The 15,080-nt window shown below is 39.5% G+C and overlaps 1 protein-coding gene across 1 annotated transcript in view; it reads left to right on the top strand.

The window, feature by feature from the left end:
- The window catches only part of TMEM59L (transmembrane protein 59 like), a 17,364-nt gene extending 2,379 nt beyond the window's left edge, over positions 1–14,985 (top strand). Inside the window, exons 2-8 of the mRNA XM_053465714.1 lie at positions 3,452–3,554; positions 5,515–5,609; positions 9,903–10,052; positions 10,463–10,571; positions 11,002–11,113; positions 13,132–13,249; positions 13,782–14,985. Coding sequence (XP_053321689.1) covers positions 3,452–3,554; positions 5,515–5,609; positions 9,903–10,052; positions 10,463–10,571; positions 11,002–11,113; positions 13,132–13,249; positions 13,782–13,943 — 849 coding nt within the window. The 3' untranslated portion in view covers positions 13,944–14,985. The remainder of the gene's footprint in view (positions 1–3,451; positions 3,555–5,514; positions 5,610–9,902; positions 10,053–10,462; positions 10,572–11,001; positions 11,114–13,131; positions 13,250–13,781) is intronic.
- Positions 14,986–15,080: the final 95 nt, after the last annotated feature.

Below are 15,080 nucleotides of genomic sequence, written 5' to 3'. Positions count from 1 at the left end.
TATGAGGTTTCATATTACTTAACATATGAGCTTAGGAAACATTCACATGTTTTAATACTTTTGATTTGAGTTGGAAGGAGGTTTTGGTTATATATTCCAATCTGCCATATGTTCAGTACAGAATTATGGAACCCCTCATTGTGATTTTTGAATTTTTACAAATTTGTTACACATTAGGAATTCAAGGTACGTGCATATGATAGCTGAATGTAACCTTTCCAATGTTTTCCCTGATTCCAGCTGTTTCCAGTGAACAGATGCTCATATACTAGATATACATTGACCAGCCAGCTCCAGCACAGGTTTATGCAAGAGTTTTATGGGGAGTAATAAGACCTCCGCGCATGCATGCCTAGAAAGCTTTCCTGCAAGCTATTAGCTGATCTGATTTCCTATAAATGAAACAATGCTGTAATCTCAACTTTTTGTTGAGATGTAGATGTAGGGCGTTGTTGTTCTTTGGTGCCCTCATAACTTGGACTTAGAATGTTGAGGGAGAAGAAGAGGTGAAAGCTTTCTTCTAATTTGAATGAGGGACTGGTTGCAGACTGGGCTAGCCATACAGGCAAGCTTGGTGGCTGTCTATGGCACAGAGCTGGTAGGGGGCATGATGTTATCAATCTTAGCAAGCAAGGGCATACAAGAGGGCAACAGAGACCTAGTTTCCCAAGGATGCTAGGGCCGGTACTGATTGCAGGATTATGGCTAAACATATCTTGCGAACTATGTTATAAGAAAGAATGGCTCTCTGAAGCTACATTTGATGTCTGCTGCTGTAAAACCATATTAGATGTCAACACCTTCTTGTCACATCATGCAGAACAAAGGTTGGCAAACCTACTCACACACACCACATATGTTCCATGTAATTACACCTAAATAGTTGTTTATTTAGTGAGGAAATAATGTCTAAAGTGCCCATGCCAAGGGCCAGAGAAAAACTGAGGGTAAGATGTATTTATCAGTCATTTCTCCACAGTGGATCATTAATTCTGTTTACTGGAGAAATCGATAACAAAGCCATTGCGTTTGAGACTTTGTTATGTAACACATTCTGTGCATTGGAATGCAATCCTGGAAACTATAGGTTTATAGAAAAACAGGTATTGACTTGAGTGTCCATTATTTTTCAGATGAACAGTTAAAAAAAGAATAAGTGATACAAAATCTAGAATTTTTACAGCAGATAAGAATCCTTCTGTGCATTTAGTCTGCCCAGTCTTCCTGATGTAAAGATTCAGACCTTAATCAGGTCTTGGTCTTGTCTTAGATTCAGGATAGCTTTATGCATATCCCATCCCATGTCCCCTGTGATTAGCAATAAAATATAGCACAAAGCTTTTCTGTATACATAACAATTGTGAATATACCATTCCAGAAGTGTCTAGCATTAGAAAGAGTACAAAATAGCAGTGATGGAGGGGTATCAAGATGACACATGGGGAACATTACATACTGTTATTGAAAGGGAGTTAGCACACAATAATTTTACAGGAACATGATGTTTGTCAGTTGCTAGAGTGACTGAAGCTGATGATCAGATTGAGCATGGTCATTCCTATGACATTATATATGTATGTTCCAACTGTGCTGTGGGAGCAGATGCCTCAGCTTCATATTCTTCGGATTTGCCTTATTATTTCTGCTTAAGTTACTATTCCTCTTTTGTTGAACCTTATTGGTTCCGGCAGCTTTGTACATCATGAATTCTCTCACTCATTCACACAATTCATCCACATATTAATTCATACTCTCACTCATTCACACAATTCATACACACATTAATTCATACTATCACTCATTCACACAATTCATAAACACATTAATTCATACTCTCACTCATTCACACAATTCATACACACATTAATTTATTCATTTTCTCACTCATTCTCACCCTTTATTTATTTCAATCTTCTTACTACCCTCCTTTCTCACTATCTACCCCTCCCCCTTTTCTCACTATCTACCCCCTCACCTCCCTTTTCTCACTATGTACCCCCTCTCCTTCCCTTCTCAATATGTACCCCCTCTCCCTCCCTTCTCACTATCTACCCCTCTCCCTCCCTTCTCACAATCAACCCCCCTCGCTTCTCACAATCTACCCCCTCTCCCCCCTTTGTAGTTCACTTACCTTGCAGAAGACCTGCTTCTGTCTCGCTGCTCTGTCGCAGTGCATGCTGCATCACTGCTGAGCGCCGAAATATGACGTCATATTCCTGCGCTCAGTATGAAATGCCGGCACCGCAACCAAGAAAGAGGCCTTGCGGACAGCTTTTTCATGTTGCCTCTCTCCTCAGCATCAAGAAAAAGACGGTGTTTGAATTGCTTGTTCTGTGCTTAAATTCACATAGTTAATCAATACCCTGAACCTGGTACATGTAAAATAGAAGCACAACATGGGACGTCTTTGTCATGAAAATCAGAATATATGCCAAAACTCATTTATAATATATATATATGCCAAACTCATTTAGATGCCAATCTCATTTAGATGTCACAAACACAAGGCCATTAAAACAAACAAGCCATTTTTTTTACCAAGTTATGACATAATCCCTGTTCTGTGAAGTTCCAACAGAAACACTCAAAAATCTTGTGGAAAGCCTTCCCAGAAGAGTGGAAGATGTTATATCTGCAAAGGAGGGACCAAGTACATATTAATGTATATGTATTTAGAATGCAATGCCCTTGTTGGAGTAATGGTCGGGTGTCCCAATACCTTTGTCCATATAGTGCATATTGACAGGACAGCCTCTTGGAAAGAAAATATGCATACCTGGGAACTCTCCAGGTTTGACCCGGAGATTGCCGGGTGAGCGCTGCTCCTCCGGGTCAAGACCTGAATCCTCCGGGCCGCACGAGCGGGGTCTCGACACGCCCCGCTCTCTGCCCATTTCCCCTTTAAATGGGGGACCGCCCGCTGACGTCAGTGTGCAGTTCTGGCGGAGTCCCAAAATATGATCCCTGCTAATATGCAAGAATCAGTCACATGTACCCCCCACTCCCTATTATTTTTTTTAACAGTTCAGTAATAAACACGCACATTTGTACATGCATTTATATAAATACAGTACTTTCCATTTGTCTCTCCTTTAAAGTGGACTGTTGAGCTTTAGTGGACCTCCCATCGCGCAGAATGTTAATGTAGTCCTCAAAAGTGAGAGCAAAAAGGTCACCATACTTGTTGATATGAATCTAATTCAGTTCACAGTCCCCAAATTAGTATTGAAAATGAGTGACTTGTATGTTCCTTACATAACGCCTGCAAAATGTATGTGCCATTTTTGTTTAGTATCAGCGCTTTTAAGAAAGAATAAATGAAAGCATCTTTGTACATGACACATCTATTAAAAAATGTAAACACAAATGTACGATGTTTCAGTTTAAATATATTCCCTATTGGCATTAACTTTTTCTTTATTAACTTGGTCTTTTGCTTTCTTTCCTATAGGATGTCATTGGAGCTTGTTCTAGAGGATGCAGGCTGTTCTCAATATGTCACTTTGTTGATGTAACTTCTGAACTGAACACTACAAGAGTTGAATGCGAGTCAGGTAGCATTTCTTTTCATCTTAAAACTATATTGTGTATGTTTTCTGGTGACAGGTGTTAAGATTTCTTCAGAATGTATAAATGTTTTAGTCTACAAGAAAGAAGGTTGCATTATTTGACGATAAAGCCAATCCATCCATGGTAATGGGATGTAAACCCTCCTTCTAACAGCTTAATGTTGGTTACGTCTTGATACACACATGCTTATTTTGGGGGTAAATTTATATTACATTTATGTATTTATTACATAGATTTGTCTGTGTATATCCTCAGCTACACTATCTAGCCACCAATACATACACTGCCCAATGTACCAATGTAGTATTTGAGTGTCTTGATGACCTGTAGTTTTAAATAAATGAGCATGCAAGTTTTGCACTTTTACACAAACAAATATGAGGCCTTGTTTATCACGATAAAGCACCCCAACGGAGGATTCTATACATCAGACAATCAATCCTTTCAATAGGAAGATCGGAACCAAAAAGAAGGGAAGGTACTTGTTTAAGTGTCAATACACAGTTGAGTTTTTGGTATTGAGAATTTGTAATTTCTCCTTCTTTGGTAAAATGTTTGCCCTGCGACATTGTCTTATTAATATCCAATGAACACAGTAACATACCTGAGACCTCACTCAGCTTTCTCGGAGGTTTCATGTATAACACAGGGCTTGACAAACCTCAGGCACCAGGTTGCCATGGTGACTAAGAAATGCATCCTGGTGCCTAGGGTTTCACCAGAGCCGGTTTGTGTGTTAAGCATCCACCTCTATACGGAGCCGGCTTTCCCTTAGTATGTGCTTCTGGCAGGAGGGAGATCACCAGGTTTCCGGTGTAGTATCTTCATCTGTGAGAACACAAATGGCTTATCTCTACTAAGTCTCTCTTTGACCAATTGACCACTTTTAGCTTTAGAAAGCTTGTGGTACCACCTGGCTGGCAGAGAAATTTTTTTTTTATATATATATATATATATATATATATATAGAGCACATGAACACCCTCCCATATTCCTTTAGCTCACCTTTCCTAGTCCCTCTCCTGCAATACTTTTACTAGTGTGGCTGGTCCATCCCTTACACTGGCACTTTTACCTATTGTGTAATACACCCTTAATCCCTCTAGATTGTAAACTCGTTTGAGCCGGGCCCTCCTCACCTGTTGTCTCTGTTAGTCAATTTGTTATATTACATGCTACTTGTTATGTCCTGTCTACCCATTGTACAGCGCTACGGAACTTGATGGCGCTATATAAAACAAATAATAATAATAACAAATATAACGATATATATACAAAGGCCTTAGAATAGGTAGCAAGGACCTTTGCACAGTTTCACCACTAGATGGCGGGGTACAGACTACTGACATAGCAATGGTATGCATGGAGAGGAAACACTTCTATGTTATGCAACAGCAAAATATATTCTGCAAAGGCAGGAAAGAAGAGAGTACAACTAAAATAATTAAATAAGAATACACATTAGGAAACGTTGTAGAGGACAAGGACAAAACAATCTAAAATTCAACTACTTTAATTAACACCACATTTTATTGAAAATATATATATATATATATATACACGTTTTCCTTCCTTTCCATTTATATATTATTATAATTATATGAAAGTATAATTTTGTTATGATGTCATTATCTATGATGAACTGCACAATGCGTTGGTGGACTTTTCTTTTGCAAACATCTTTTAGTATCCTCTGGGTTTTTATTTAGCCTGCTACTATGTCAAAACTTTCCTACTCATTCCTGCTATGACCAAACTTTATAATACAGCATTTACAGCCAAGTGATCTAATAATACAAATGCATTATTTAATAGTCTGCCTAAACCCACCTTACTAATAAATAACCCCTTATGAACAGTATAAAATATTGTGATTATATATCACAAATGTTTTATATAAGTTTGAGATTTAGATTTATATAACCGTACGTTTGTGTTTTATAGCTTGCGTGGAAGCCTATGTCAGAGCAGATGAACAGTATGGATGCATCACTGGGTGCCGGAAACAGCTTCCAGAAATGGAAAGCCAGAAAGAAAAGGTATCAGTTGTACAAGCGCATTATAGAGGTTGGGATAGTCTTTACCTGATAGATGTCAAATATTGAAACAGATATTGCTTGATGATGTGAAGTGTAAAATACATTTTTAAACATTACTGGTAGCAAAAGCTTTAGCTATGGTGTAGGGCTGCAACTAACGATTATTTTAATAATCGATTAATCGGCCGATTATTTTTTCGATTAATCGATTAATCGGATAAAAAAAAACAATATGCAAATTTTTCGTTTATTTAAAAGAATTTAATGAACTGGATGTTAAAAAACAACTTAAAATTTACATTAACATTCTTATTTTGTTATGATGTAATAAAAAACAATATTTTCAAAGTACAAGAACCCAAACACAATATTTATGAAACAAAATAACCCCAAACATTCTGAAAAGAGGTGGACTATTACTGTTCAAGAAACTTTGCCCCAGCACTTTGCACTTTGCACCCAGCACTTTGCACCCAGCACTTTGCACCCAGCACTTTGCACCCAGCCCTGGCACTTTGCACCCAGCACTTTGCACCCAGCACTTTGCCCCAGCCCTGGCACTTTGCATCCAGCACTTTGCACCCAGCATTCAGCACTTTGCACCAGCACTTTGCACTTTGCACCCAGCCCTGGCACTTTGCACCCAGCACTTTGCACCCAGCCCTGGCACTTTGCACCCAGCACTGGCACTTTGCACCCAGCACTTTGCACTGTGCCCCTGCACCCAGTCTCTAACTCTGCCCTGCACCCAGCCCTGCCCCCACATTCTGCCCTGCCCCCACACTCACACTCTGCCCTGCACCCACTCTGCCCTGCACCCACACTCACACCCTGCCCTGCATCCCCACCCCCACTCTGCCCTGCACCCAGTCTCCCACTCTGCTCTGCACCCACACTCACACCCTGCATCCCCACCCCCACTCTGCCCTGCACCCAGTCTCCTGCCCTGCACCCCCCACCCCCACTCTGCCCTGCACCCCCACCCCCACTCTGCCCTGCACCCCCACCCCCACTCTGCCCTGCACCCACACTCACGAACCGCTCTGTGCGAATGGAGCCACTCGCACAGAGCGAACCGCTCTGTGCGAATGGAGCCACTCGCACAGAGCGAACCGCTCTGTGCGAATGGAGCCACTCGCACAGAGCGAACCGCTCTGTGCGAGTGGAGCCACTCGCACAGAGCGAACCGCACATAGACATGAAGAATACTTACCTCCGGAACGCGTCACATCCGTCACGTAGCTAAAAGAAGGCGGAGACTGCAGAGCGTGTAGCAGAAGCGGGGAACGCTCGCGGAGGTAAGTAAAAGGAGCCGAGTGCTCCAACAACGAATTGATCACTCGATTAATCGATAACGGAAATCGTTATCGATGATTTCCGTTATCGATTATTATCGATTTTATCGATTCGTTGTTTCAGCTCTACTATGGTGCTAAAATAAATAAATAAATAAGTAACTTATTATAATATTTATTATAGCAGACTGGACACTCATCCACTCAGACTGAATATCCAGTTGTATTACCTTATTTGCTCGATTATAAGACAAGGTTATATTAGAGGTCGTCCTATAATCAGACCTCAAATAGAGGTCTGACTATAAGACTAAGATCCAGATCCCTGCAGCGCTGCAGGGAACCTGGATCCTCCTCTCTGGTAACCTCTGCTGCTGCCGGCATTTCCTCTGGGGATCTATGAAAGAACGCCGGCGTGACATGAATATAGTGCTTCATGATAGTAGCACTTACAGCGGACCTGGGCAGTTCTAACAGAAATTTCACAAAGTGACTTGTATCAGTTGGCATTCAATGAACATTCATGGCATTCAGTGCCATGTTTAAAGTCACAGAGCTCATTCTACTGTCATTGTTTGTCTATGGAGATATCATGCAGTGTAGAGGTTTGCTATTCTCTTTGAACATTTTTTTAATTACGTACCGTATCCAAGGACTATTATTTTTATAACTCTGGGTTTGGAGACACCATGAGTCAGAGCTGTTTACCTAGCCTTCAGGGCATTTCATCTAAAGATGTCTGTGATAGAGTCATGCAACTCCCTACCCTCATTCTGCCCATTACTTTCTCATTTCACGGTATGATAGAGTTTTTATCATTGTGTTAAGTTTTGTGATTTGGAAGGCATTTCAGCTGAAGTTGGCTGCAAACGAAGAAACTCTGAGCCATCAAACAAAACAGGATGTGGGTGGAAAAAAATCACATCTTTTTTATGGTTCTAATATATCATCTTGGTGTGTTATTTATATATTCATTACTGATAACATTTAGAAAACTATAAATATTAACTACAAACTTTAAAAGAGTTTGATTTCCTCATGTTTAAATATTGCATTTTTTGTATCCTGCTTACTGCCATAGCTGTCGCTTTGGGCATTTTCACTTCTCATGCAGATCTAATTGTCTACATACATTTTATGTACGGTAATAAAATAATTGAGTTTGCTCACCTAAATGCAAATTAAGTCAGTTTTTCTTTAGTAAACATTTGTATTTTTTTGCACACTTTTGGGGGGGAGTGGACAGCTGAACCGTATTAAGTGAAGTCACAGTATCTCACAAAAGTGAGTAGACCCGTCACATTTTTATAAATATTTTATTATATCTTTTCATGTGACAACACTGAAGAAATGACACTCTGCTACAATGTAAAGTAGTGAGAGTACAGCCTGTATAACAGGTATGATTTAGGGAATATAAACGCCCCAGGGGTCCTTTCTTATATGTAATAGTGTACTCCTTTGCCCAGGACAGAAGATGGAGAGAGGGTGGTAAAGACACTGTATTGGTCTTAGGCCTCGCCAAAGGGTTACAGGAGGGAAAGTGGCCATAGCTAACACGCCTCCACCTACCCAAAGAAAGAGAGAAGTGACCCTGAGACTCTGTGAATGAGTCCTTCTCCCAGAGACTCCTGGTGAAATCCAGAGAGTTGCCACATATGAATATGACCATTTTTGGTGATGTTTTACAGTAATCTATTTTTTTCTTGTCATTGTAGATCATGATCACCATTGAGCCAAACGTATCATTGCCATAAATATAACTTTATGGTCGGTCTGTAAATCCCCAGCTTCTTGCTTTTATTAAAATTTGGATGAATAAAGACCCGTTGTTTTTATTTTGAGTGATTTTTTTATGTATGTGTCATGTAGCCATTACTGTGACCCACAAAAACAGTATGCAGTTATGCTTTATTGAAAATTTGCAAAAGATGGCCTTTGCCTGCACGAAACCCTGGTTGCTGTGGGCACACAGGAAGCTAAAGTAGGCACACATTGGTGAGAATTTTTTCTTAAAGTGCATGGCTGCTGTTTTGGAGCTGGGATCACTAGCTACATGTGTCACATACTTTCCTCGTCAGTACACTTAATGTGGAATAAAAACAAAAGAAAATAAAAAAAAAAAAGATAACTCGTTTTTTGGATTTTAAACTGGGTGAACATGGAACTGATTATTAGCAATATTTTTCTTGGCAAAACTATTGTATACCACATTCCCAGGCTGTGTTACCGTGATGAAAGACTTTAGAATTGAATGTACTCTAATTAATGTTAGCTAGAGGCATGTCTGCGTATGGGCCAGCTTTACAGAATTAAATTGACAGAGGCTGATAACATTACCATGCATCAAGCTCTGTGCTAATTAAAAAATAAGAGAAATGATTTGTCTTGGATCAAACAGAGGACAAGCAGAATAAATAAGGTAAGATAATTGGATACAGGAATCAGCCTAAATCTGTCTGATTTTATAAAGGTTTGGCTAGAATATGTGTTTTCATAAGAAATTAAAGTCCAAAATAATAGCAGAGGACTAGGTTTAATCTTGAAAGATGCCGTAAACAAGCTTCTAGGGTAAATGCTCACACTGAATTCTGTGGAGCATCTTTAGGAATGTGAAGCGATTCTTGTGCCGCTAAAATACTATGAAACAAACTGTTCGATTTTGTCCCAAAAGTTGTAAAAGGTTGCTATTGGTGGAACATGAATTTGTTTTTCAGTCTTCAGGTCCAGCTGGCAGCTTTCATCTTGGATTCGGGGTGCCAGAACCCTGCCAGAACTGTCTATGAGATGTTTGCATATATATATATATATATATATATATATATATATTTTTTTTAAAGTAAGGGTAGGAATGAAAGTAATTTTTATACTGCCAATTTATTATAGATCCCTTTTCCAGTGAGCAAATCTGTATATCGGAAGTCTTGATATCTGCGCCTTCTACCTATTTTTGTTCACTATAATGTAAAGCCTGTGATTTTTTTGTTTTACAACACAGATCCTGGATCTCCGGCTTCCCTCAGCTTTCTCCATGTTTGACATGATCTCAGGATTTTGCAGTGATATTGTCAGCTCTGCTCAAAGTTTTATTTCCTCTACTTGGACTTTCTACTTGCAAGAGGATGATGGGAAAGTAGTGGTGTTCCAGGTGAGAAGCAGCTGTATCGCTGTCTTTCTATAACCTTCTCTATAACTGCCCCCCTAGTTGTAAGTAGGCAGAAGTATATGTAAATGTTTAGTGCGGCCTAAGGCCTGAACCAGGGCAGTGTCCCTACCCACACTTCAGGGTCTGCCTCTTTGCTGAGTGTTGGGTAAAGATACTATGGAGGCTGATCTGGCTAGGCACATACTTGTGTAGTGATAATGGACCAGTATTAAAGAGATTTATGATCTCCCCAACTGGCCCAGTGAGTCTGGTAACCTTGCAGCAGAGGGGCTGCCAGCTCCCCAGGACCAGGAAATACAATTATAGATCTACTAATTTGCTTAGCATAACGTAGAGTTCTCCATTCTACATTCTTAGTCCAAATGCATATCTGTTCGTCTGTCTTTTTATAGTCTCAGCCAGAAATTGAGTACCCAGTTCTAGAGCTTCAGGCTCCTAGATCAGATGTCACAGAGAAGACTTGGCTGTCATCTAAGCTCAACACCCTAAAACCACACACAGGTAAGGAACCATGTCATATGTCAAGATATGTTGGATGTATTGTCACAAGTAGGCTACACAGGAGACCAAGTAGTGTACACAAAATATAATGCATTGCACATGATTAAGAACCAGATTCCATTAAAATTCTGTTATTAACAACTACAGCATTATCTACGATGTCATTAATTGGATGGCTGTAACAACTGCTTTGTATACAGTAAAGCTATTTGGCAATCTCAAGCAGTTGGTATAGTGAGATGTATTTAATAAATTAACAAGACTTGGTATGTAAACATGAGACCAAAAGGGACTGCATGGTAGGCTGTTCCCGCTTCTAGAACATAGACTTTCTGATCTTGATTGGTGGCAGATAAAGTAAAAGCAAATAAGTACTCCTAGAATTATATGTATGGTACTTAAACAAAGCTAACTTCTAAATTTTGTGTAGGTCTCCAGGACAAAATTGAGAAACCTTCTGTAAAGGACTCAAAGGTGAAGCACAAGCTACCCCATATGGAAGCACCACAGTCAGAGCATGATTTCCTGGGTTGCATGTCCAAGTAGGTAGAAAGTTCTTGAGCAGCTTTCATTTTGAGACATACTGGAGATTTTCATGCTAGACCACTACATTTTAAAAATGTTTAGTGCAATTAAAGACATTAACCAACCAACATTAATTTTAATTTCTTACCTCCCATAATAGTTTAGTTTCCGAATTTTTTGGGTATGTAAGCAGCATCAGGTGTAGCTGATTTAAACAACACAGGTAGCCCAGGAAGAGTCACAGCTAAAAGATATAACTTTGAATAACTTAAAAATAAAACATACAGTCATAACTATAGTAGTATCTGATAAAATATACACATATAGTCACTGATTTAGAAGATTGATAGCGTAGCGTAAGTAATAGTAAGATATTTGAAATAAACACTGTCAGCAATTATATCAATTATATTAGTAGATACATTTTACAAACTTAAAGAATCAAGTTACAGTATAAATAGTATTGTCTGAACAGAAAGTTATAAGCTGGAATGGTTTTATCGCTATATTCAAAGAGCTATTACCTGGCTCTGTATCACAGTTTCTATACTAGCAACTTCAAATGAGCATGCACAAGAACCAGAGCGTTTTTTTTCTAAAGACTCTCATGTCATTTTAGCAGTTGGGACACCACCAGCAATTGTTCTGAGCTCCACCAGTCCAAGGTGGGCATGCTAAAGTCTGGTAGGAAGATCCTTATCCTCTTCTCTACCAAAATCTGCCTGGCATTAGAATCTCTTTGGGTTTTTTTTGGAGGATCTTCCTTCCCACTAAACTTAGGAGCTGCTCTGGCCTTCTGTTAAACACACTCTGCCTTACAGTTGTTTGGGACAGCATTTTCCAGAGAATAAGCCATTTACTGTGTGCTCTCCACCCTCAGGATAGCCCACAGTGGCCACCAACTTTGTCTGTGAAGGGAAGAAAGTATATCATCCTCTTAGAGGCATTCAGATTCTGTCTTAGGTACATCCATTGTTTTCTAATGAGGGTGTCTAAAGGAGAATGAACCATGAAAGTTTAACTTTTCCTAATGCAGCTCTGAAAGAGAAGATTCACTTCCTTTCACTTACTTGTCTTTGCCAAAACCTGGGGCTTTTTTTTCTTCATCTTTATCAGAAGAAAGTTTCTCATAGGACACAAATTTTGGTTCTGAAGTGGAGGAACAATGGTCATCTTTAGGCTGCTAGGGCAAATGCACCTGCTGCTTCCTCCTGTAAATAATATCTGGGCCGCATACCCTATGTTAACTCTGCACCCTCCGTGGATGTTGCCCTTTTCGTGGTTTACTCCTGAGCTTTTATCCAGTAGTGTTCTGTCCAGTTCTCTGGGTTTTTGACCAGGCTTGATCCAGTTTTTATTGACCATGTGGTCCAATATCCTGCTGAGGTGATATTCACTGCTGTTTGGTCCCTGGTTGCCATCCAACTCTGCTCAGGGATACAGTTCCGAAACAGTACAAAAAACTGGCAAAATAAGAAAACCACCAGACATTGATAATTTGGTGCATATCAAGACACATCAGATTCCTCCTTAACACCAGAACAGGTGTTTTAGGAATTCAGGCATATCCACTGATAAAAAATATAGTAACACAAAGATGGAGCAAAAAGAAAAGGGCAGTGTGTAGCCAGATAGCCTGGTAGCCAGAGCCCAGAAGTTCCAAGGTATTCTGATAGGCTTCCCCTGGAGCCTCTGTAAAGCAAAAAGGTCATCGAAGGACACCTGCTCGCTTGCTCACTAAGAGCAGGGGGAAAAAAACTTGAAGGCATGGAGAGGTTCATGATTTTTATAGGCTGGAAGTCCTGCTCTACCTGGTAGTCTATATGTAAGCACCCCCTATCATTGTTCCATGAAAAAGAAGTCATGTTTCCAAATAACAAATGAATTTCTGGTGCACATAAATGTGAATAAACATTGTGGGCGTAGACTGACCTCATTATTAATGATGTTGCTTTCTAAATTAAAATATTGTTGTCACCAAGAAAGTGATGTTTTATATAGCTAAAATCCCTGTCTATTAATAAACCCCATCTAGGCGCTCAGGGTTGCCACGCTGGATTCTGGCTGCTTGTCTCTTCTTGTCTATCATGGTGATGCTTTGGCTTAGCTGTGCTAGTCTAGTGACTGCTCCTGATCAACACATAAAGGCTCAGGTACTGTTCTTCAGTAATGACATTAAAACTGAAATTTGTGTGCATCTTAAAATTAAGCAACTGAATGTTTGGTGATACACACCTTCAAAATGTAAGCGGACATGGAATTCATTATGTCATGGGGACTTTGGGTACACAAACCTCTCATTCCTTCTAGTTTAGACTAATGGGCCAAGTGTGAATCTAGTTACAAAGATTCACAGAATAAAACACGAAGTCAGGTGCATGTTTCTAAATAATGTCTCTATGCACAAGAGACAGTAGAGAAACATACAGATGTTCCGTTTGTATGTATGGGGGGGTATTATATATTTAGTAAAATATTGATCAACGATAAATTGCTAAGACACTATATAGACAGTTTGTACATATTTGTCCACTTTTAATGATGTACTTTTGGCCAAGCAAACTTAATTTCAATGTGGAAAAAGTGACGGTTAATTCTAACCATACCATGGTTATATGTAACACCTGTGGCTGTATTTAATTAATGAAACTCAAAATCCTTTATTTCCATTTTCCTTTACTATAGCCGCTGAGCATTAACGGTGACAAAGAATATCTTGATGACGTGGAGAAGCCCGTGCCCTTCCCTTTGCAACCAGTTGTTGCGGTTACTATCTGTCCTACTGAGGAAAGTGAGGAGGCAGGACCACTCCCAGTCAAGGTTGACCTGGACAAGACCATCATCTAACACAGTCTTGTGTAGTACTAGAGGGGGTGTGCACCACAATGTATTGTAATCCCCTACAGCATTAGAGGGGATAATTGTCTGTCTCTTTTTTATTGGGTTTCAGGATTTTACTCCCTTTGCTTTCTTTGTTTGCGAAGCATAGCTATGGTTTAAGTACCACAACAACAAAAAAAAACTGTTAGTTTTTGTGGTATTTACCTAGGTGAGTGAAAGGCTCCAGTAGCCCTTGATGGTTCTCATCAATAAAAAGATTCTTTAGAGGCTGGCAAGATTTTCTTTCTAGATGTATTTCAAATGAAAGGCTATATATAATAACCTCTATGCTTGTTTCTAGTACATGAAGAACTGGATGTAAAGTCACATGTTTTAAAGCGAAACTTAAAAGTTACAAGGCAGAGACTTCTTTAATGGTTAAAGAGACCTTGTCATACCTCTGTTGGAGGACTCCATATATACATTTTAGTGCAGATAATGGCATGTGAAGCTTATGGGAAAACTCTTTTTATAGTTTCTAAGCTATGTCCTATGGAGTTACATTTTTATTGCGGATTAAGAGACCCAGATTTTGGCACAGGGCCTTGTGAGCCTTTGAGGGTGTTAGTCTTTTGGCAGCTGCCGCTTGCTCCATTGCGGAAAACAGACCTGGTTACCGCTATGAACTATGCTCAGTGACCCATTTATTTACAGCAGACAATAATTCATTTTCCCCCATACTGTATTGGTCATTCACATGTGCTTATGTGAAATTCCTGCTATAGCATGAATCCTGTTGTCAACTTTTATCCCTATCATGTTTGCTAAAAAATAATTTAAAGGCAACCATTTTGTGTGTGAATTGTGATGTGGCTTTCACAAAAAAAATTCTGTATTTTTAGAGGTGGCCCTTTATTGTAATCTAGTGTGTAGTGTTTGATCATCTTTAAATGCAACTTTGAGTTCCACACAACAAACAAGAATCTCAAAGCTGCATCACAGTTGAAGAGCTGACACTCTTCTTGTAATGTGTAATATTTTACAACACTATTAGGTACAAGGCTACAAAGGAGGTTTTATCCAAATTCCATTGAGCTACTTCTCCAAAAAGGGCTAGGTTTCCATAATGCAAGATAACATTCAAGAAAATCTCCCAATGTTAAT

The sequence above is a fragment of the Spea bombifrons genome, chromosome 1 (genome assembly GCF_027358695.1).
Source record: "Spea bombifrons isolate aSpeBom1 chromosome 1, aSpeBom1.2.pri, whole genome shotgun sequence".
Lineage (NCBI taxonomy): Eukaryota > Metazoa > Chordata > Amphibia > Anura > Pelobatidae > Spea > Spea bombifrons.
The sequence above is the reverse complement of the archived record's forward strand: the minus strand, read 5'-3'. Positions and strand labels throughout refer to the sequence as shown.